Source organism: Panthera pardus, unplaced genomic scaffold (assembly GCF_024362965.1).
Source record: "Panthera pardus isolate Hobbes unplaced genomic scaffold, ASM2436296v1 HiC_scaffold_11, whole genome shotgun sequence".
NCBI classification, from domain to species: domain Eukaryota; kingdom Metazoa; phylum Chordata; class Mammalia; order Carnivora; family Felidae; genus Panthera; species Panthera pardus.
The window spans coordinates 106458095-106476866 of record NW_026526666.1 but is presented as its reverse complement, the minus strand read 5'-3'; the positions used below and the strand labels follow the sequence as shown (position 1 = coordinate 106476866).

At 52.6% G+C, this 18772-nt stretch overlaps 2 protein-coding genes and 1 long non-coding RNA gene across 5 annotated transcripts; 2 read left to right on the top strand and 1 right to left on the bottom strand.

Moving 5' to 3' along the window:
* Positions 1–587: 587 nt before the first annotated feature.
* HES4 (hes family bHLH transcription factor 4) lies at positions 588–2293 on the bottom strand. Of its 3 annotated transcripts, none has more exons than XM_053899141.1 (4): positions 2224–2293; positions 1363–1458; positions 1166–1253; positions 588–1069 (listed from the first exon to the last, which is right to left on the bottom strand). In XM_053899141.1, the coding sequence occupies exons 2-4, from the start codon at positions 1441–1443 to the stop codon at positions 708–710; spliced, it is 531 nt and encodes a 176-aa protein (XP_053755116.1). In that variant the 5' UTR covers positions 1444–1458; positions 2224–2293; the 3' UTR covers positions 588–707. The 3 variants fall into 3 exon arrangements, with proteins under 3 accessions (XP_053755116.1, XP_053755114.1, XP_053755115.1); XM_053899139.1 differs by lacking the exon at positions 2224–2293 and adding an exon at positions 1572–1990 and having other exon boundaries at positions 1363–1459; XM_053899140.1 differs by lacking the exon at positions 2224–2293 and adding an exon at positions 1539–1986.
* A 768-nt stretch (positions 2294–3061) lies between these two features.
* Positions 3062–6491, top strand: LOC109274350 (uncharacterized). Its single transcript, XR_002083552.2, has 3 exons — positions 3062–3335; positions 4569–4629; positions 5169–6491. It is a non-coding gene; the product is annotated as an uncharacterized LOC109274350 (long non-coding RNA).
* A 10223-nt stretch (positions 6492–16714) lies between these two features.
* Positions 16715–17869, top strand: ISG15 (ISG15 ubiquitin like modifier). The gene is made up of 2 exons (XM_019461001.2): positions 16715–16847; positions 17315–17869. The coding sequence occupies exons 1-2, from the start codon at positions 16845–16847 to the stop codon at positions 17783–17785; spliced, it is 474 nt and encodes a 157-aa protein (XP_019316546.2). The 5' UTR covers positions 16715–16844; the 3' UTR covers positions 17786–17869.
* The last annotated feature ends 903 nt before the right edge of the window (positions 17870–18772 follow it).

Below are 18772 nucleotides of genomic sequence, written 5' to 3'. Positions count from 1 at the left end.
TCCTGGGCAGATGCTGCCTTGGGGCTGACTCAGTCCTGGGAGCTTTGTGTTGAAGGAACCAAGAGAACAAAGTAGGAAGTGGACCAGGCCAGTGCTGAAGCTTCAGGGCAAGCTTTTGGCTCTGGCCACAGCTCAGCTGCCCAAGACAAGTGTGTGACTATGTCTCCACCTTCCAAGGTCCACAGAAGTGGGAGTGGGGTAAAGTACCTTAAAAAAACAAAAACAAACAAACAAACAAACATCTTGCCCAATGACGCTGCACAACTGCTTTCCCACGCTGGGATACATTCTGGGAAACGTGATGACTGTCACCTTGCCGCCTGAGCCTCCTGAGGGGCCTCTCACCCCCCCCCCCCCCCCCCAGGAGGGTCGCTGGCCTCTGAACCGTCGCAGGCGCACCAGCCAGGCTGGGCGGGCGGGGGGGGGGGGGGGGGGGGGGCGGGAAGGGAAGAAGGGAAGGGCCGACCCGAGGGTGCAGACTGTGGGGAAGAGCCACCCGAAGTCCCGCCCCGGAAGTCCAGCGCAAAGTAACCAGCAGACCGCCCCCACCCCCAGCTAAGCGCTGAAAGAGACGTCAGACTAGACTCTTCACAAGGACAAAAAAAGATAAAAACTCTCTCAACGTGGGCCCTGGAAACAAATACTCTCTGGTCCACTCCCGGCAAAGGCCGCGGCCCTAGAACGGGGTGCAGCTTCCGCTACAGTCCTCACCGCAGCCACGGCCTCCAGGGCGCGCCCCGGCCCTGCAGGCCAGCCCTGGGGGCGGCGAGGGGCGCCCCGGTCAGGCCCGGCGGGAGCCGCAGCGCCAAGACCGACCCGGGGCGCGGCAGGGGGAAGAAGGGACCGTCAAAGGCCGCGAGCGGCGGGCAGCCGTAGACCTGGGCCGGGGGGACCGGGCGGCGCGAGGGCCCCAGCTGGCGCAGGCAGGCCGCCAGGTGGCCCAGCAGGCGAGAACGCACGTCAGCCGGGACGCCCTCGCAGCCGGCCAAGAAGCGATTCACCTCCGCCAGACACTCGTTGAAGCCGGCGCGGTACTTGCCCAGGATGGCGGGGTCAGCGCCGAGCGCAGCTGCGGGGGCGGCAGGGGACAGGCGGTCGGTTCCCGCCGCGGTGGCCCTGAGCGCCTCCCGTCACCTCCCCCTCCCGCGCCCCGCCCGCGCCTCACCTGTCACCTGTACGCGTCGCAGGCTCTGCAAGTGCCTCACGGTCATCTCCAGGATGTCCGCTTTCTCCAGCTTCGAATGGCGGGCGCTCTGGGGACAGGGACGGTGTGGGCGGCTGGCAACACGGCGGCGCGCCGAGGCTCCCGGCACCCGCCCCCCCCCCTCCGCCCCTCGATCCCACCTCCCGACCCCGACTCACATCCTTCCTGAAGGCATCCAGGACGAGGGTCTTGAGCTGCGCGAGGCTTTCGTTGATGCGCGCTCGGCGCCGCTTCTCCATGACCGGCTTGGAGGACTGCGGGCCGGGCTGTGGCTGAGTCCCGCGTGCGTCCGCCCCACCCCACGCCCCCCACCCCGCGCCCGGCAGGTCCCCACCTTTCGGTGTTCCGCCGCGCTCCGGGGCTCAGCCGGCGCTCCGGCCGGCGGCGAGGCTCTCGGCTTCCCCGAGGTCTCCGCGGGCATGGTGCGCCCCCCGCGCCTCCGGGCCCGCGCGGAGCGTCGCCGGCCGCCGGGCTACTTAAGGCGGCGCGGCCGCAGGGCGTGTGAACTCGGCTCCGCATTCTTTCCCACGCTCGCGCCAGCCAATGAGCGGCTGCGCTCCCCCTCCCCGCTCCCCCCAGCACACTCGCGGGCTGCGCGCGGGGCCGCCCGCCCCCGGCCCCCGCCAAACGTCAGTCAAGCCTGCGCTCCGGGCCCGCGACAAAGGCCACTGGAGGCGCCCTGCCCGCGCCCGCCTCCAGCTAGGCCGGGACGACGCGGGAAGGGCGCCTGCCCCCCGCCTCTGCAGCCGCGGCCGGAGCCGTACGCCTGCGCCGGGCCTCTCCGGCCCGCCCCGGGCAGCGGGCCCCGCCCCCCTCCCCGGGCGGGGCGGAGTCGGGGTGGCGGGGGGGCGCGGAGTTCACGGTGGGCGGCGCGGGAAATCTGAAAGGAGAATTCTCCAGGGGAAATGGGTCAGACGCCCCACCCCCGCCCCTCCCGGGATTGGTGAGCCTTAGTCCACAGGCCTCCCGTTTTCCTCCGCCATCGCCAGTCCCCACCAGGGCTTAGGGTCTCATCTGACCTGCCACGCGCTTAGCCTCCCGGAGTCCCCACGGCCCGCACACCTCCTCAAGGCCTGTGACACAGTGAACACCAGCCACTGGGCAGGACAGAGGTCCGCTGCCCAAAGTCATGAGGCAGGCAGGGTGGCGTCACGGGACATTTAAATTGTGACATAGAACCAATGAGGGTGCTGCTGCAGGTAGAGGGATGTCACCAGTCACGCAGGAAGATGTAAGGATGTCACCTGGTCAGGCTGGCGATGCCACCAGATAATCAGAGGTGATATCTCTGGTGAAGGTACATGGTGATAGCCCAGACAAGGGGAGGTCATGGGGCTGGTGATGTCACATTCGTCTAGATTACCCAACAGCAAAGTAGGGCTCACAAAAAATGAGGAACAGTTACTAAAGTCTGCTTATTTCAGGGGTGCTGGGGGCTCAGTCAGTTGACCGTCTGACTTCGGCTCAGGTCCTGATCTCGCCTTGGTGAGTTCCAGTCCCGCATGGGGCTCTGTGCTGATGGCTCAGAGCCTGAAGCCTGCTTCTGATTCTCTTCTCTCTCTCTCTCTCTCTCTCTGCCCCTTCCCTGCTCAAACTCTGTTTCTGTCTCTCAAAAACTAAAATAACACATTAAAAAATTGTCTCTTGGGGCGCCTGGGTGGCTCGGTCGGTTAAGCGTCCGACTTCGGCTCAGGTCATGATCTCACGGTCCGTGGGTTCGAGCCCCGCTTCGGGCTCTGTGCTGACAGCTCAGAGCCTGGAGCCTGTTTCAGATTCTGTGTCTCCCTCTCTCTGTGACCCTCCCCCGTTCATGCTCTGTCTCTCTCTGTCTCAAAAATAAATAAACGTTAAAAAAAAAATTTTAAAAAAATTGTCTCTTTCTCTTAAAAAAAAATGTGCTATTTCAAAGTGATATAGTGGGAAAAACAGGACTATGTTTATCTTCCTGTTCCATATTGTTTTCATTTTGGGGGCTTTTTTGGTGGGTTTTGTTCTGGTTTGGGTTTTTGTTTTTTGTTTGGTTTTTGGTTTTTTAAGATTTTATATTTAAGTAATCTCTACACCGAAGGCGAGGCTCAAACTCACAAACCAGAGATCAAGAGTCGCAGGCTCTACTGACCAAGCCAGCCAGGTACTGTGATATTATTTTCATTTTGAATTATATTGCTGGCCTATACTCTTTCGAGTACTCAGAGTCTCCAGTCCACTGTGGCCTGATGGCAGTGTTGCCATCCATCCCACAGACATTTCTGGGGCTCACTGTGGGCCTGGCCAGCCCTTGGGGTGGGGGAAGCCTATCCTGGGGCTTCTAATCTGGTGGATGACAGGGCAAGCAAAATAATCATTCCTTTGGAAGTGATAGAAAGAAATGGGTGGGCTACTGGGAGAGAAGAAATCTTTCTTTTCACCTCACGTCAAGGTGGGATCTTCTGGGGAGAATGCAGCTTTGCAAGGCCCCAGGGTGAGGGAGTGGCATCCCTAGAATTCGAAAGGGACCACAGAGGCCAAGGGAGGAGGGGAAGGGGCGGGCAGAGGCTTCTGGCTCCAGGAAGGATCTGAGAGCCTCAGGGGCCTTTTCTGAGCAAGGCAATGAGCCAAATGGCAGCTCGGAAAGGGTTGCCTCCACTGTTATGGGTCTCCATAGTGAGTGTTGTTGGTGCTGCCCCCTGACCCAACACCCATTCCTGGGGTCCTACTTTGGGGTCCCATCCAGAGGCCTTCGTCCCATTCCGAGGCTGATTCTAGTGTAGTGCCAGGCAAAGATTGCCCCTGCCCTCTACCGATGCCTCCCACAGTCGGCCTGGGGTGCAGGGATGGGGCAGGGGGCAGCTAAAGTTCTCCCCACCACACAGTCGCATACGGGCACCCAGATGAGGCTACCCATTCCCCTTTCCGGCCTCAGAGGAGCACGTGGGAGTGGAGGGGGCATTGGAAAGCTGCTGGGGTCAGGCAAGGTTCTTCCGAAGGGGACCCCACCCCCCCACCCTGCTAGCACAAAAAGCCTGGGAGCGAGATTGGTCTGTCAGTACAGGCCTGGCTCAGACTAGTCTTGCTGTCGAGGACTTGGAGGTCATGAGGATTCCAGAGGACAGAAGCCCTCGGGCGCCCTCGGTGGCCACTGGCGCCTCCTCCTCTTTCCAGGAGTGATGGAGGAAGCTGCCTCCAGGACCAGATGTGGGTGGGCTCTGGGAGGCCCCTAGCCTCCTGTGGAGGCCAGATAGGCAGGGGATTCAGACTGGAAGGAGAGGCCTGAAGAACTACGTTTTTGGCCATTCTTTCTCTCACTAGTTGTTAGATGGGCTGACTTACCTTCCTATACCTGCATCCTCGCCTGTAAAATGGGTCACCTTTCTATTTATTCCAGGATTATTGGGAAGATGAATGAGACCCTATTCTGAAAGCGCGCAGCACGTAGAGAGAACTGGGTACATGTCAGCTACCTTGTTGTTACTTCCCCAGGGGAGCAGGTGGGAGACAACTGGACAGAGGGGAGACTGAGGCAGGGGGAGACAACTGGATGAGGGGAGACCGAGGCAGGGGGAAACAACTGGGTAGAGGGGAGACCCAGGCAGGGGGAGACAATTGGATAGAGGGGAGACAGGCAGGGGAGACAACTGGGTAGAGGGGAGGCCCAGGCAGGGGGAGACAACTGGACAGAGGGGAGACTGAGGCAGGGAGAGACAACTGGGTAGAGGGGAGACCCAGGAAGGTGGAGACAACTGGACAGAGGGAAGACTGAGGCAGTGGGATGCCTGTCCTCAGCTTCATCATGTGCCCCACAGTGCTCTCTACACTCTGAGCACGCCCTAGGCTCATCCTCAGACACTGGCCAGAGAGGGAAGCAGTCCCCCACCCAGGGTCTCCAGGGGCCTGTGTCTTGGCCTTCCCAGCCCCAGCCAGCCAGGAGCCCTCTCTAGGCCAGAGCTTTCCCAACGGCACTTTCCTCACTGTGTCTTTCCCACAGGGCCGCACCCCCGCTATCTGTATGGTCTTGTCTCTCTGGGCCATTGTCCCTCAGACTGCCTCTGCAAGGAAGCACAGACTGGTGCCATGGAAAGCCCGCAAGGAGAGGTCCCATGGAAAGGCCTGGCGTAGGTATTGTAGCCAATAGCCCAGTCGTCTCACGGCAAACACGTGAGTGAACCCCTAACCCGAAGTTGCCATGCCACCCACTTTATGTTTTCCCAGCTGCCCTGTGTGCTCTGCTCCAACTGTTTTTAACTTTTTTTAATAGTTCATTTGTTTTTGAGAGAGAGAGAGAGGGAGCGACTGAGCGCAAGTGGGGGAGGGGCAGAGAGAGAGAGGGGGACAAAGGAACCAAAGCAGGCTCTGTGCTGGCAGCATAGAGCCTGCTACGGGGCTCAGACTCACGAATCATGTCATCACGACCTGAGCTGGAGTCAGGTGTTTGCCTGACTGAGCCCCCCAGGCCCCCCTCTGTTCCAATTCTTGATTCACAGGACAGTTGTTTACTGTGATATCTTGAGATCATTTGCTACAGTAGTAGGAACTGGGATAGCTGGATGGACCAAGCCCTGGACCCTGGGAGAGGGGCCCTTTCCTCCCACCCACCTCTTCCTCGATGTCCTCATTCCCTATTTTCTTCAGCTTTCTTAACTTTTTGAAGTTTATTTATTTATTTTGAAAGAGTGAGAGAGAGCTCGCGGGCGTGCACGAGAGAGGGACAGAGAGAGAGAGAGAAAGAGAAAATCCTGAGCAGGCTCTGTATCAGCACAGAGCCCGATGCAGGCCTTGATCTCATGTGAGATCAAGGTCTGAGCCGAAACCAAGAGTCAGATGCTTAACTGACTGAGCCCCCCAGGCGCCCCTCCAACCCTTACAGAGGCTCAGTGGTTTTGAGCCCCGGCTTTCCATCTGATGAGGTGCTTCTTGGAGCCATCAAAGGTCAGCTGTCTGTCTTTTGTACCCAGGCCCAAGTGGGCCAAGCCCCAGGTGGCTGGTGGTCCAGCGGGCATCGCCGGGGCCCGCTGGTGGTCGTGCGGAGTGGGGGGGGGGGGGGCAAAGCAAGATAGTCAGTGTGGGAGTTTGTGGGGAAAGACAGAGGTATCTTCTAGGCCAGACCTGGGACTCCAGCCTTGTGGGCAGGAGGTCTCACATAGGCCACTGTGAGCATTCCACATGACGGTATTCAGCCAATGTCCCTTGAGGGCCTGTGAAGTGCTGTCTACCGGTAAACAGCCCCCATCCCCCTCCACCACAAATTTTGACATGGGGTTAACAACTGTATTTACACCCTGCCCCTCACATTCCTCGGGCGCATGGATTCCAGAACATCAGAGACACCACAGACCCACCACCTGCCCCTGTCCGCCCCCCCCCCCCCCGCCCCGTGTACCCTCTTCTCCTGCCAAGAGACAGCAGCCCATTGGCTCAGGCAGCTGGGACCAGAGCTGTCCAGTGACCAGGCTAGAACTGTTGCAGTTTCTCTCCTGCAAGGTGGGAGTTAGGGGCTGAGTCTTTTATTGGTGTTTGCTGGAATTGTAAAGTGACAGAGGCCAGGGCTGATGGGATCCAGGATGCAAGATAGAGGTGAGGGAAGCATAATGCCCAGGACCCAGGCAGAGGCCAGGAGCACAGGCCGCGGACGCTGTTTGACATTCCAGGACGACCCTCATCTTCTGTGGCCAGAGGGGCATCTTCGTCCCTTACAGGACCTGGAACTGACACACCTTCCCTCAGCTCCCAAATACTTCCCCCCAGCACCCGCTGAATGACAGCACCGCCCCCCAGCACCTGCTGGGTGACAGCACCGCCCCCCAGCACCCGCTGAGTGACAGCACTGACCCCCAGTACCCGCTGAGTGGTCAGGGTGTTATCAATGCTTTCACCCAAATCTGAGCACTGACACCTCTCTACATTTGGGAGGTGACAGAAGCCCCTCCGAGCTCTGTCTGCACGGGATGCTGCCTGGCCCACTGGCTCCCCCCGGTGCTGCTGTTCATTCTTCTTGGACCGCTGCACCTGGTGAGAGGTGAGCTTCCTTGTGCCTCCTCTTTGGCACTTCCAGACCTGTCTCTTTCCTAGCACAAAAGCCCCAGATTTGAACCTCATATCATCAGATCTTAACTTGTTGGAGTTGCCTGCATGCCTGGGGGCTTCCCTAAAATCCTTCCTGTTTTACTCCTGATTCCCTGTCACTTTCCCCAACCACTCCTGTCATAGTTCCTGGTGATCTCCGAATCCACAGGGGATTCTCCAACCTTCTGTACATCCTCCCCTTCAGCAGTCCTGTCACCTTCCCAGCTGGCCACTCGCTCCCCTGGCCAGGGTCCTTCTCACAACCGCAGCCTCTCCACAGTCTAACCTCAAGGCCCACATTCTCTGACGAGTTCCCGACCTTGCAGCTCATGCCCTCCACTCCCCTTTAGCCCCGCCGAGATCTGCGGTCCTTGGATAAGACCCAGGTTAGTACTTTCTCACCCCCTGATGGCCTTTCCCTCCTCTGTATCAAGAGAGACTCTCCAGATCAGCCACTGTGCCTGCTCCCTAACCCTACCCCCCTCCTCCTGCTTCATCGTATTCACTTGGCCAAACCATAACCCATGTTAAATCCCAGCTATCTTTGTGTCTTTGTTCCTTCTCACAGTTGGTGGATCTGGGCGGTGCTGGTGGCTTCCCCAGGGCCCCACTCATGCTGTCAGCTGAGGGTCAGCTAGGCTGCGGGGATACAAGTGGCACTATGTATGGACACGTGGGGTTGTGGTCACCGGGCTTCTGGCGCTCTGCCACGTGGCCCCATCCTGCCCAAGCCGGACCAGTTTCCTCACGTGGCTTGGCCAACATTTCAGAAGGGTGAAGCGGAAACTCAGGGTCTCTTGAGGCCTGGGCTGCAGAACTCACACGGTGAAACTTCTGCCAACATTTCATCAGCTGAAGCAGGTCACGAGGCCAGCCAGATTCAAGAGTGAGATGCCGTGGCCGTGTTTCTCTATCAGTCACGTCAATCTTCTGACATCCTGTAGCTGCATGTGGCCAGAGAGGCCCCGAGCCACTGATCAGCCTTGCCTTACACTCTGGACCACGGGCCTCTCGTGGCTCTGATGCTGCCCAGGCGTCTTACGTTTCCTGGCCCCTCCCCAGCGTGCTCCTGAACGGCTCTAGCACACTTTTGGTCTCTCTCCCACAGTGCCTCCGCCCTGTCCGGCTCTCATCTGATATGGAGCTGAGGACACGCAGGCCTGCAGATCACATGTCCTTTGGTTGAGCCCCGTGCTCTGCGTGTACTGGTGCTTCCTGCACGAGGCTGGTACCTGGCACCGTCCCCTCTCTCTGCACCCTCAATCCCTCTCCCTGTGCATTCATTCCCATTTTGCTGTTCAGGGTTAGAAAAGCACACACGGCATCAACTTATCAGGTCCCCACCTCGCTTTCCATCTACCGCTGCTGCTCTGTGGCAAAGGTCCCAGAGCGACCACCTACCTCGTGAACCCATTTCCTCTCCTCCCTTCTCTCCAACTCTCTCCCGGTCTGCCAAGACTCTATGGACACCAAGCTCACCAAGGTCACCAGGATGTCCCTGTGGCTGATCTAGTAGTGACGAGGTGCCTACACATCCCTCACTGCTTCTTAGACCTGTCAACCCCTGATTGCCCTCCTGCCTCACTGCCACTCCTTCTGCCTTTCTGATTTCTCCATGAGTCCTCACTCTCTCTGTGTGTCCCCACTCCCTTGCACACCTCACTGAGGCTCCTGCTGGTGGCACTCCAATTGGTGTCCACAGCCTGGGCTTACCCATGAACCCCAGGCTGTATCCTTTACCTGATTTTAAGTCTAATAGGCATTTCGACCGCAACATGCCCATAACCAAGTTCCTGATAGTGTCCTATGGTGTTGGATTTTGACTGATGCTCTTAGTTTCACACCCAACCTGGAGTTCCCACCCACTAGGAGGCCCTGACCACAGGGGCACAGGTGAGGAGGTCAACCTCCCTCTGGACTACTTTTGACCTGCCTCTACCCTGCACAGCCCCAGCCTCTTCTCTCCGGCCCAGCCTCTCACCTGCACTGACTGGCAGGTGTCTTCATGTTCTCCTGTGTAGCCTCAGGCTTCTGATGCCTTGTGAATAAGTCTTTACACTGATTTCTCTGTTTAGACAACCGGGGCGGGCAGTGTCTCTGCCTGGTGATTGGGCCTGACTGAGGCTCCCTGCCTCCTCTGCGTCGGACCTTTCTTGGAATTCTCAGACCAGCATTCTGCCATCACGCTTAACACTGGGAGTCCACTCCCCACGCTGGCCCATCAGGCCCTACTGCAGCTCTAGCTCCCTGATATATCCGAACGCCACTTCTGGCCATTTGCTCTCCTGCCACTGACTGTGTCACCTCACCTTTCGCCTGGATTTTCACAGAATCTCCTGATTGGTCTCCTGATTCGTCTCCAGCTCCCTTCCTGACCCAAGGTCTTTCACTTCATGCAGCCGTCCTGATGATCTTGTCAGGCCTGAGTGGAATCAGGCCAGGACCCTCCATGGTGAAAGCCTGGTGTGTTCAGTGGCCATCCACATGCCCTACTTCTCTGCATCCACTCTCCAGCCTCACCGCCTCGCTCATGTGCAGACACACTCCTGCCTCAGGGCCTTTGCAGCATCCGTGTCTCTGCCTGGGAAGCTCTTCCCTCCCTGAGGTGTTTACTCAAAGGCCGCTTTGGTATCTCCTCTCTGCCTCCCCCACTTCAGGACTTACACTCCCCCCTTTCCTGCCCTTTCTCCTTCCTGCTTATCCCTGTCAACAACATGTGCCATCTGCACCTCCCCATCCCGTGTGATGTCTGTCCACCACACTAGAACATGAGCTCCATCTTGTCCAGGGTAGTACCTGGCATGTAGCCTTGTACTCTGTAAAGACGTGTTGGCCAAATGAATGAGTGACAGAGGTGGTATCTCCCAACATCCAGGCAATGATACCGTCTTTTCCCAAAATCAGTGTGGTGACCGTTCCACTGGCATCTGAGCAATGGAGGGATACCTTCCGATATCTGATGTCAAAATATGATTTTCAAGGCAAAAAAATCCCAAAAGGCAAACACGACTCCCATGCAAATGCAGAGCGAGCCCATGTCCAGTGTCTGTTTAGCTCACCAAAGAGGAAACCAACAGGTTCCAAGAGGCTTTGAGGGAGGAGTACAGGTCAGTACAACACTGGCAGATGTCACATGGGGCGGCAAGACTGTGTTTCTCCGGGATTGATGTCCCCTGTGTCTGGTGGGACGGATGTCTACACCGTATTAACTTGTAACTTCAAGGATATCAGCAAAGGCACCTCCAGAGAGACCTTCAAGGATAGGAAGGATCCTTGTGCCTGATTTCCAAGTTGAGGATAATTTTCTTAACACTAAGAACTGGTGGCCTCTCCCCCAACCATCCCACCTGAGTCTCCTCCTCCCCACTTTGGCCCCAAGGCCCAGATCCCAACCAGGTAGAGTGAAGGATTGTGTGGTGTGGCTCAGGGCAAGGGCTAGACTTCATGGGGTATCAGGGCTTTGTCTCCTGAGGCGAATTCTGCGGAGAGGGAGGATACGATGGCTGATCCTTCCTTCTCTTCCCCCTCCCACCTCTTCCTCTTCCATCGAAAGCGTGTGCGGAACAGGTCGGGCCCACAGATGCATCCCATTGGATTTTCTGTTTTGTGTCCTTCGCCATCAGCCTTGGGTTGGTCAGGTGCCTGCTGTTTCCCTGCTGGGTCTGGGGTGAAGGGATGAAAGTGTCATTTAGTGGCCAGGGACATTAGGGAGCCTGGTTGGGCACAATCCAAGCCCCTCCTCCCCTTGACGGTACCTCCAGCACAGCGGGCCCTGGGTCTCCACACTGCAGACTCCAGGCCTTGTTTTCATGTGGTCCAGAACTCAGAAGACTTGTCCCTAGCACACAGGTGGCCACATAGGATTACAGGGTGTGTCTGGATCTTGGGGCCATGTGGGGCAGAGTGCAGGTGTGCTTCTTCCTTGCCCTCACCAGCTCCTGTGGGTTTGAACTAAGTCCAGTGCCCCCCACCTTGTTCCTCCCATACCACGTCTCCAAGTCACTGCCTCCCCAGGTTAGCACAACCCCTGCATCTCAGGTCTGCCTTCTACTTCTCTTCCCCCACCCCCACCCCCCATAGGCCATCCCTGTAGCAAAAGGAATCTTTCTCATCTGCAGACTATCTCTTGACTTCCCTGAGGACCGACCACCCCTATCCCAGAATCTGTTTGGAGGAGAACCGGACATGGGGCTGTTTGAGCGTCCCTCTAGGATAGCTGGTCAGTGTGGGGATAGCAGCTTTATTTCCACTCTCTGTCCTCCACTGAGTCCTGTTTTCCCTAGACACCCATTACAAGGAGCTGTGGCTAGGAGAGGGATGTGTCCACCGAGTGGGTGGTGAGGCTCTTGCATGAGAAGGGATGGGGTCCAGGACAGTGAGGTTGTGGCCCAGGTCAGGGGATCCTCGGCCTTCCTAGTGCTGGGTGGAGAAACAGAGTGGCACTTTTCCCTCAGAGCACGGAAAGGAGGGGCTGCCTGTTTAATGAGCTCAGCCAGCAGATATTTACAACTAATTAGACTTCAACAATAAGTGGAAATTTGGCCCACCCAGTGTCTCTGGCAACACTTTTCCTGGTCAGCCACGGTGACCAACAAGCTCTGTGCCACTTTCTCAACAAGTCATGGTGTGCCTGGGCTTCCAACATCTGTCTATCAGGAGGTCTGTGGGGGCAGCCCACCCTCATCATTCCACAGTGCATGACCTTCGAGCTGTGACCAAAGGCCCTTAGCTAATCAGACGTCATCCAGGATGATCGTCTCAGGGAGCAGTGGTTGGCCAGGTGGAAAGGTAGGGGAAAGGAATCAGATCTGAATGAGAGCAAAGATTGTTGTGTCTCATTAAAAGGTAAACTCAAAAATAAAACAAACTCAAAATGGATGAAAAGGCCTAAATGTAAGACAGGAAGCCATCAAAATCCTCGAGGAGAAAGCAGGCAAAGACCCTTTTGACCTTGGCCACAGCAACTTCTTATTCAACACGTCCCTGGAGGCAAGGGAAACAAAAGCAAAAATGAACTACTGGGACCTCATCAAAATAAAATCTACAAAGCACTGCACAGTGAAGGAAACAACAAAACTAAAAGGCAACCGACAGAATGGGAGAAGATATTTCCAAATCACATATCAGATAAAGGGTTAGTATACAAAATCTATAAGAACTTATCAAACTCAACACCCAAAAAACAAATAATCCAGTGAAGAAATGGGCAAAAGACATGAATAGACACTTCTCCAAAGAAGACATCCAGATGGCCAACCGACACATGAAAAAATGCTCAGCATCACTCATCACCAGGGAAATACAAATCAAAACCACAATGAGATACCACCTCACACCTGTCAGAAAGGCCAACATTAATAACTCAGGCAACAGCGGATGTTGGCGAGGATGCAGAGAAAGAGGATCTCTTTTGCGTTGTTGGTGGGAATGCAAGCTGGTGCAGCCGCTCTGGAAAACAGTATGGAGGTTCCTCAAAAATTAAAAATAGAACTACCCTACAACCCAGCAATTGCACTACTAGGTATTTATCCGAGGGATACAGGTATGCTGTTTCGAAGGGACACATGCACCCCAATGTTTATAGCAGCACTATCGACAATAGCCAAAGTATGGAAAGAGCCCAAATGTCCATCGATGGATGAATGGATAAAGAAGATGTGGGATATATATACAATGGAGTATTACTCGGCAATCAAAAAGAATACAATCTTGCCATTTGCAACTACATGGATGGAACTAGAGGGTATTATGCTAAGTGAAATTAGTCAGAGAAAGACAAATACCATATGACTTCACTCATATGAGGACTTTAAGAGACAAAACACATGAACATAAGGGAAGGGAAGCAAAAATAATATAAAAACAGGGAGGGGGACAAAATGTAAGAGACTCTTAAATATGGAGAACAAACAGAGGGTTACTGGAGGGGTTGTGGGAGGGGGGATGGAGTAAATTGGTAAGAGGCATTAAGGAATCTACTCCTGAAATCATTGTGGCACTATATGCTAGCTTGGATGTAAAATAAATAAATAAATAAATAAATAAATAAATAAATAAATAAATAAAAGGTAAAGGTGGTAGATTTGCAACTAATAGAAGAGTCTGGGCTGTGAGACTAAAACCTCTATGAGATAAGAACTGTGGACATTCTTGGAAAGGTTTTTTTATTGTTGCAGTTTTTAGATAGTGAAGGGTTTAAAAATAAAATCAAGTATGTTAAATGACTTGAAAAGTTTTAAAGGTTTAAGGAAGTTTAAGTTAGTTTGTAAATGAGACAAAATATTAACTAAAGGTCCCCTTATAAGTGACCATTATAATTTCATAAGTAGAATATTAATGTTTGAGACTAGAACTTATATATTTGTGGCCATATTATTAGGTGCATACAAGTTTACAGTTATTTTCTTTTACCAGTGAACTCAAACTTTTATTGTTACCTTCTGTATCTCTGTGACACTTTGCATATAAAGTTTCTTTGTTGATATGTTAATAAAATTGTTAATATGGCTACAACTGCTTCATTTTAGTTAATAGTCATGTGGTATGTTTCTTCCCATCCTTCTACTTTCAAATTTCTTGTATCCTTGTGTTTCAGGTGATTCCTGTCTTCTGTAAGCTACATAAAATTAGATTATTTTTAACCAGCCTGACAATACTGGTCATTTAGTCCCCCTGGATTTCAGACTTCTTGCCATTGTTTCAAGCCCCCCAGTCTGTGGCAGTTTGTTATGACAGCCCCAGGAACTGAGACAGGTTCTGTCAGTTTGTTTCCTTAATGACTTTGCATTTAGTTCCTCCTATCAAAAGCAGGAAGACAACTGCTTCCCAACAATGGGATGGAGTAACTAAAAGAAAACGAAGAGTCTAGTGCCATTATGTCAGTATTAAGAAATCAGAAGACATTGGGGCACCTGGGTGGCTCAGTTGGTTGAGCGTCTGACGTCTGCTCAGGCTGTGATTTCACAGTCGTGGGTTCGAGCCCCGCATCAGGCTCTGTGCTGACATTTGCTCAGAGCCTGGAGCCTGCTTGGATTCTGTGCCTCCTTCTCTCTCTGCCCCTCCCCCGCTCATGCTCTGTCTCTCTGTCTCTCTCAAAAATAAATAAACATTTAAAAAATTTAAAAATATATTTTAAGGAATAAGGAAAAGGGAATTAAAAAAAAAAAGTTAACACATCCTACTCTCACCATTTTGTAACCTGCTTCATTCAAATAGTATATCATAAACATTTTTCCATATTAATAGATACTTTTATGCAAAACAATTTTTAATGGCTACATGTGTTTCCCATAGCATAATGAATCCATTATAGTATAGAGGGGAATTTAATCAATCCCATATTGTTGAATATTTAGGTTGTTCCCAAATTTTTGCTAATACAAATAGCATATAGCAGGCTTAAGTTAGCTCAAAATAAATAAAATTTAGGTAAATAAGAAAGTAAATAATTTTTGAAATAAAAAAAGTAAAAGAGTGGAAAAATAAATGTTGTGAATATAAATCTTTCCCATCTCATTTCCCCATTTTCACCACCCACCTCCCAAATCTCATAGGACTCCAAAATTGTGAACACACAAAAACCAGAGGGGTTTAATTTTTCTTCTTTTTATTATTTTAAGTTTATATCTTGACTCATTCCTCGCATAAGTAATATTGGTATTGTAAAAAGAAAACCACAAATGTTTATTGAGATAAAGAATACAGAATGTGAAAATCTCCCCCATCTCCCCCAAATGACCATTGTTAAACACGGTATTGATATCTTCTGATTTCTTTCTTTTTTTTTTTTTTTACATTTATTTATTTTTGAGAGACAGAGTGAGACACAGCGTGAGCGGGGGAGGGGCAGAGAGCCTGTCAGCACAGAGCCTGTCGAAGCGCTCGAACTCACAAACCCTGAGATCATGACCGGAGCCGAGTGGGAAGCTTAACAGACTGAGCCACCCAAGTGTCCCAATGTGTGTTTTTAGCTTTGTTTTTCTGAGGTGAAATTCACGTAACAAAAATGTATCCATTTTAAAGTGTATAATTTAGTGTCAGTATATTTACAACGTTGTGCAACCATTACCTCTACCTAGTTCCAAAACATTTTATCACCCCCAAAGGAGGCCTCATATCCATAAAGCAATCACTCCCTGTTCCTGCTCTCATCCAATGCCTGGAAATCCCTACTGGGCCCTATGGATTTGCTTATTGTGGGTATTTCATATAAATAGAATCATATAATACGTGGCCTTTTGTATCTGTCTTCTTTCACTTAGCATAATGTTTTCAAGGTTCATCCGTGTTGTAGCAGTTATCAGTACTTTATTCCTTTTTATGGTTCAGTAACATTCTATTGTAAGGGTGTATCGTGTTTTATTTCTGCATCCATCTGTTGATGGATTTGGTTGTTCCCACAGTTTCTACCTTTTGTCTATTGTAAATAGTGGTGCTATGAACATTTGGTTACAATATTTGTTTGAACACCTGTGTTCAATTCTTTTGGGCATATACCTAGGAATGGAATTGCTGGGTCATATGAAACTCCTGTTTAACTTTTTGAGGAGTGACTACACTGTTTTCCACAGTGGCTGGGCCATTTTATATTCCATCAGCAATAATATGATGGTTCCAATTTCTCTACATGCTCCTCAACACTTCCTATTGTTCTTTTTGAATTATTATTATGTTATACTAATATATTATTATTATAGTTATGCTATGATAATGGGTATGACATAACATCTCATTGTGATTTTGATTTGAATCTCCCTAATGGCTTTTCCCTAATGGCTAATGAAGTTGAGCAGGTTTTCATGTGGTTTTGGCCATTTATATATTCTACAGAGAAATATCTATTCAAACATTTGTCCAATTTTTAATTGAGTTGCTTGTCTTTTTATGGTTGAGTTATAAGAATTCTTTATATATTATGGACACTAGACCCTTATCTGACATATGATTTCCAAACATTTTCTTCCATTTTGAGAACAATCTTTTCACCTTCTGGATAGTGACCATTAGTTCATTTTTATAGAAAATAAGAGATACATCTCTTTCATTAAAAAAAACAAAACAAAACAAAACAAAACAAAACAAAACAAAACAAAAAAAACTATCTGAGGAAACATTGTCCGAAACCAATGGTGATTATCTCTGGGTAGTTTGGATTGCCACTCTTTTGTTATTTCTGAATCAAATGTGGCAATGTGTTCCGTACTTACTAATTTTGCAAATTGGTAAATGGAAAGTGAAAGTTCTAATCGTTAGCTCGTGTTATTGTGACTTCTGTGCATCTTGTAAAGGACCTGAAGTGATGGACATTTAGGGGGTTTCTGAATGCACACAGGGGCAGGGTCCTGAGTGCTGGGGCAAGTGGATAGTCCCGGCTTTTACCCTTGTCATTCTGTTTTGTTTCTGTCACTCACGGGGCACACCTTGGGAAAAGGAAACTGAAACTGAAGCTGAATTCAGCCACTGGTGAGGCTCTCTTCCCGACACTGCCCCCTGACGTGCACAGCTCAGGTTCATAAAAGGGCTGAGCCGCAGGGGAGCTGGAAGCTGAGAGGCAGCCTCCTCGACTGTGCCTGTGGAGGACCTGGTGCCAGAGCCTACAGCCATGGTGAGGGGGGGTTTGCCGGGTGGGGGCAGGTGGGCTCTGTACCAGTCGATTTTCCCATTTCATCGCTGGGGTCTCCCAGGGGTGGAGCACTCACTGTGTGCCAGGCAAGTGGAGGTGCTCAGAGCTCCCTCAGGTCCCTAATCGTAGCGGGGTGGTGGACAGAGCTCCTTCTGACGCCAGGGTCTGAGTCTTGGAAAGTGTGTTTTGCCCAGCGTTTAACCCCGAGATCCCTGCATTGGCACAGAGGGGCATCTTCGTGGGTTAAGGGAGGTGAGGGGATGGTTGCGAGTGGCTGCCTTTCTTCTGGAAATGCTCCTTGCTCGCCTCCAGCACCTGGGGTCCCTTTCCTGGTGGGTGAGGAGGAGAGCAGCAGCCCCAGCCCCTAGGAGCTTGCCCTGTGGCCAATGCCATGCATGCAGTGGCTCCAGGACTGATGCCAGGGTCTGTAGTCTGTGTGATGTCCACAGGGCGGGGACCTGAAGGTGAAAATGCTGGGGGGTGACGAGTTCCTGGTGCCCCTGAGAGACAACATGCTGGCGTCGGAGCTGAAGCAGCAGATCGCCCAGAAAACTGGCGTGCCCGCATTCCAGCAGAGACTGGCCACCCACCCTGGCGGCACAGTGCTGCGCGATGGGGTTCCCCTCCTCAGCCAGGGCCTGAGCCCCGGCAGCACGGTCCTGCTGGTGGTGCAGAGCTGCAAGGACCCCCTGAGCATCCTGGTGAGGAACCACAAGGGTCGCACCATTGCCTACGAGGTCCGGCTGACGCAGACGGTGGCTGAGCTCAAGCAGCAGATATGCCGGCAGGAGCATGTGCAGGCCGACCTGTTCTGGCTGACCTTCGAGGGGAAGCCCATGGAGGACCAGCACCGGCTTGGGGAGTATGAACTCACACCCCAGTGCACTCTGATCATGAATTTGCGCCTGCGGGGTGGGTGAGGCAGGACCAGGGCAGCAGCGCGGAGGGCTGCCCACCCAAGTCCCTGACCAAGTGTGGGTAATAAAAGTTGACGCAAAATTAAACGTCTCCTTCCGTTTCTGCCCTCCTCCTTCCCCCAGCACCCCTCGCTTCTGCACCCCTACTGATGAGGCTGGGGGAGGGGCAGAGGAGGAAGTGGGATAAGGAGACCCAGGGTCACCGGGTGGTCACTAGGCTGCATTTGCCAAGTAAGTTAAGGCACAAGTCTAATGAGATCAAAATAGTGACCCACTCCCAGCCACTCCTCGGAGAAACTGAAGATGTCCCCTCACCTTTGAGAAATTAAATTCTAGAGAAAGAAGAGACATATCTGTTGGCGCGCACCCCTACCTCCAGGCTGAGCCTCAGTCAGCCCCTGCATAACTGATTCCCATCCCCCACATCTGGGTCAGCAGACAGTACAGGGAGGGAAAGGTGTGGTCAGGTTCTTACTAGGACCAGCACCCCTGGAAGTGCTCGGAGGGTGAGGCCCTAGGGCCTGCCTGGCTGGGTGTGAGGCAGGCTCCTCCACTGGCACTCATGGCCCTCCAGAACCCATCAGCCTGCCCTGTCCGGCCTGCACTGGTCCAGGGAGGGGTGTGGGCAGGGCCTTGAACACACACATTACCATCTGGCAAGCTGCTGAATGGAGACTATTCTCCAACAAATATACCTTAATGGAGAGACCATGGCCAGCAGGTGAGGGGCCCCCTGGAATGGGCGATTCCTTCAGTCCAATGTGGAAGAGCTTGTCTCAGATAGAGGGCACGCACCTAATTTGACACAAACTACACCTGCTTCCACGTAGACTGTTTCTCTCTATATCAATTTCCCAGGAATTCCATGGGAGCCAGACTGAGTCAGCTTTGGACACAGGCAAGATGGGGGGTGGGGGGAGAGACACAGAACATACCCATATGCTTCTCTGGGCTAAAGTCCACGACTCTGGGGACTCAGACCTCAGCCTT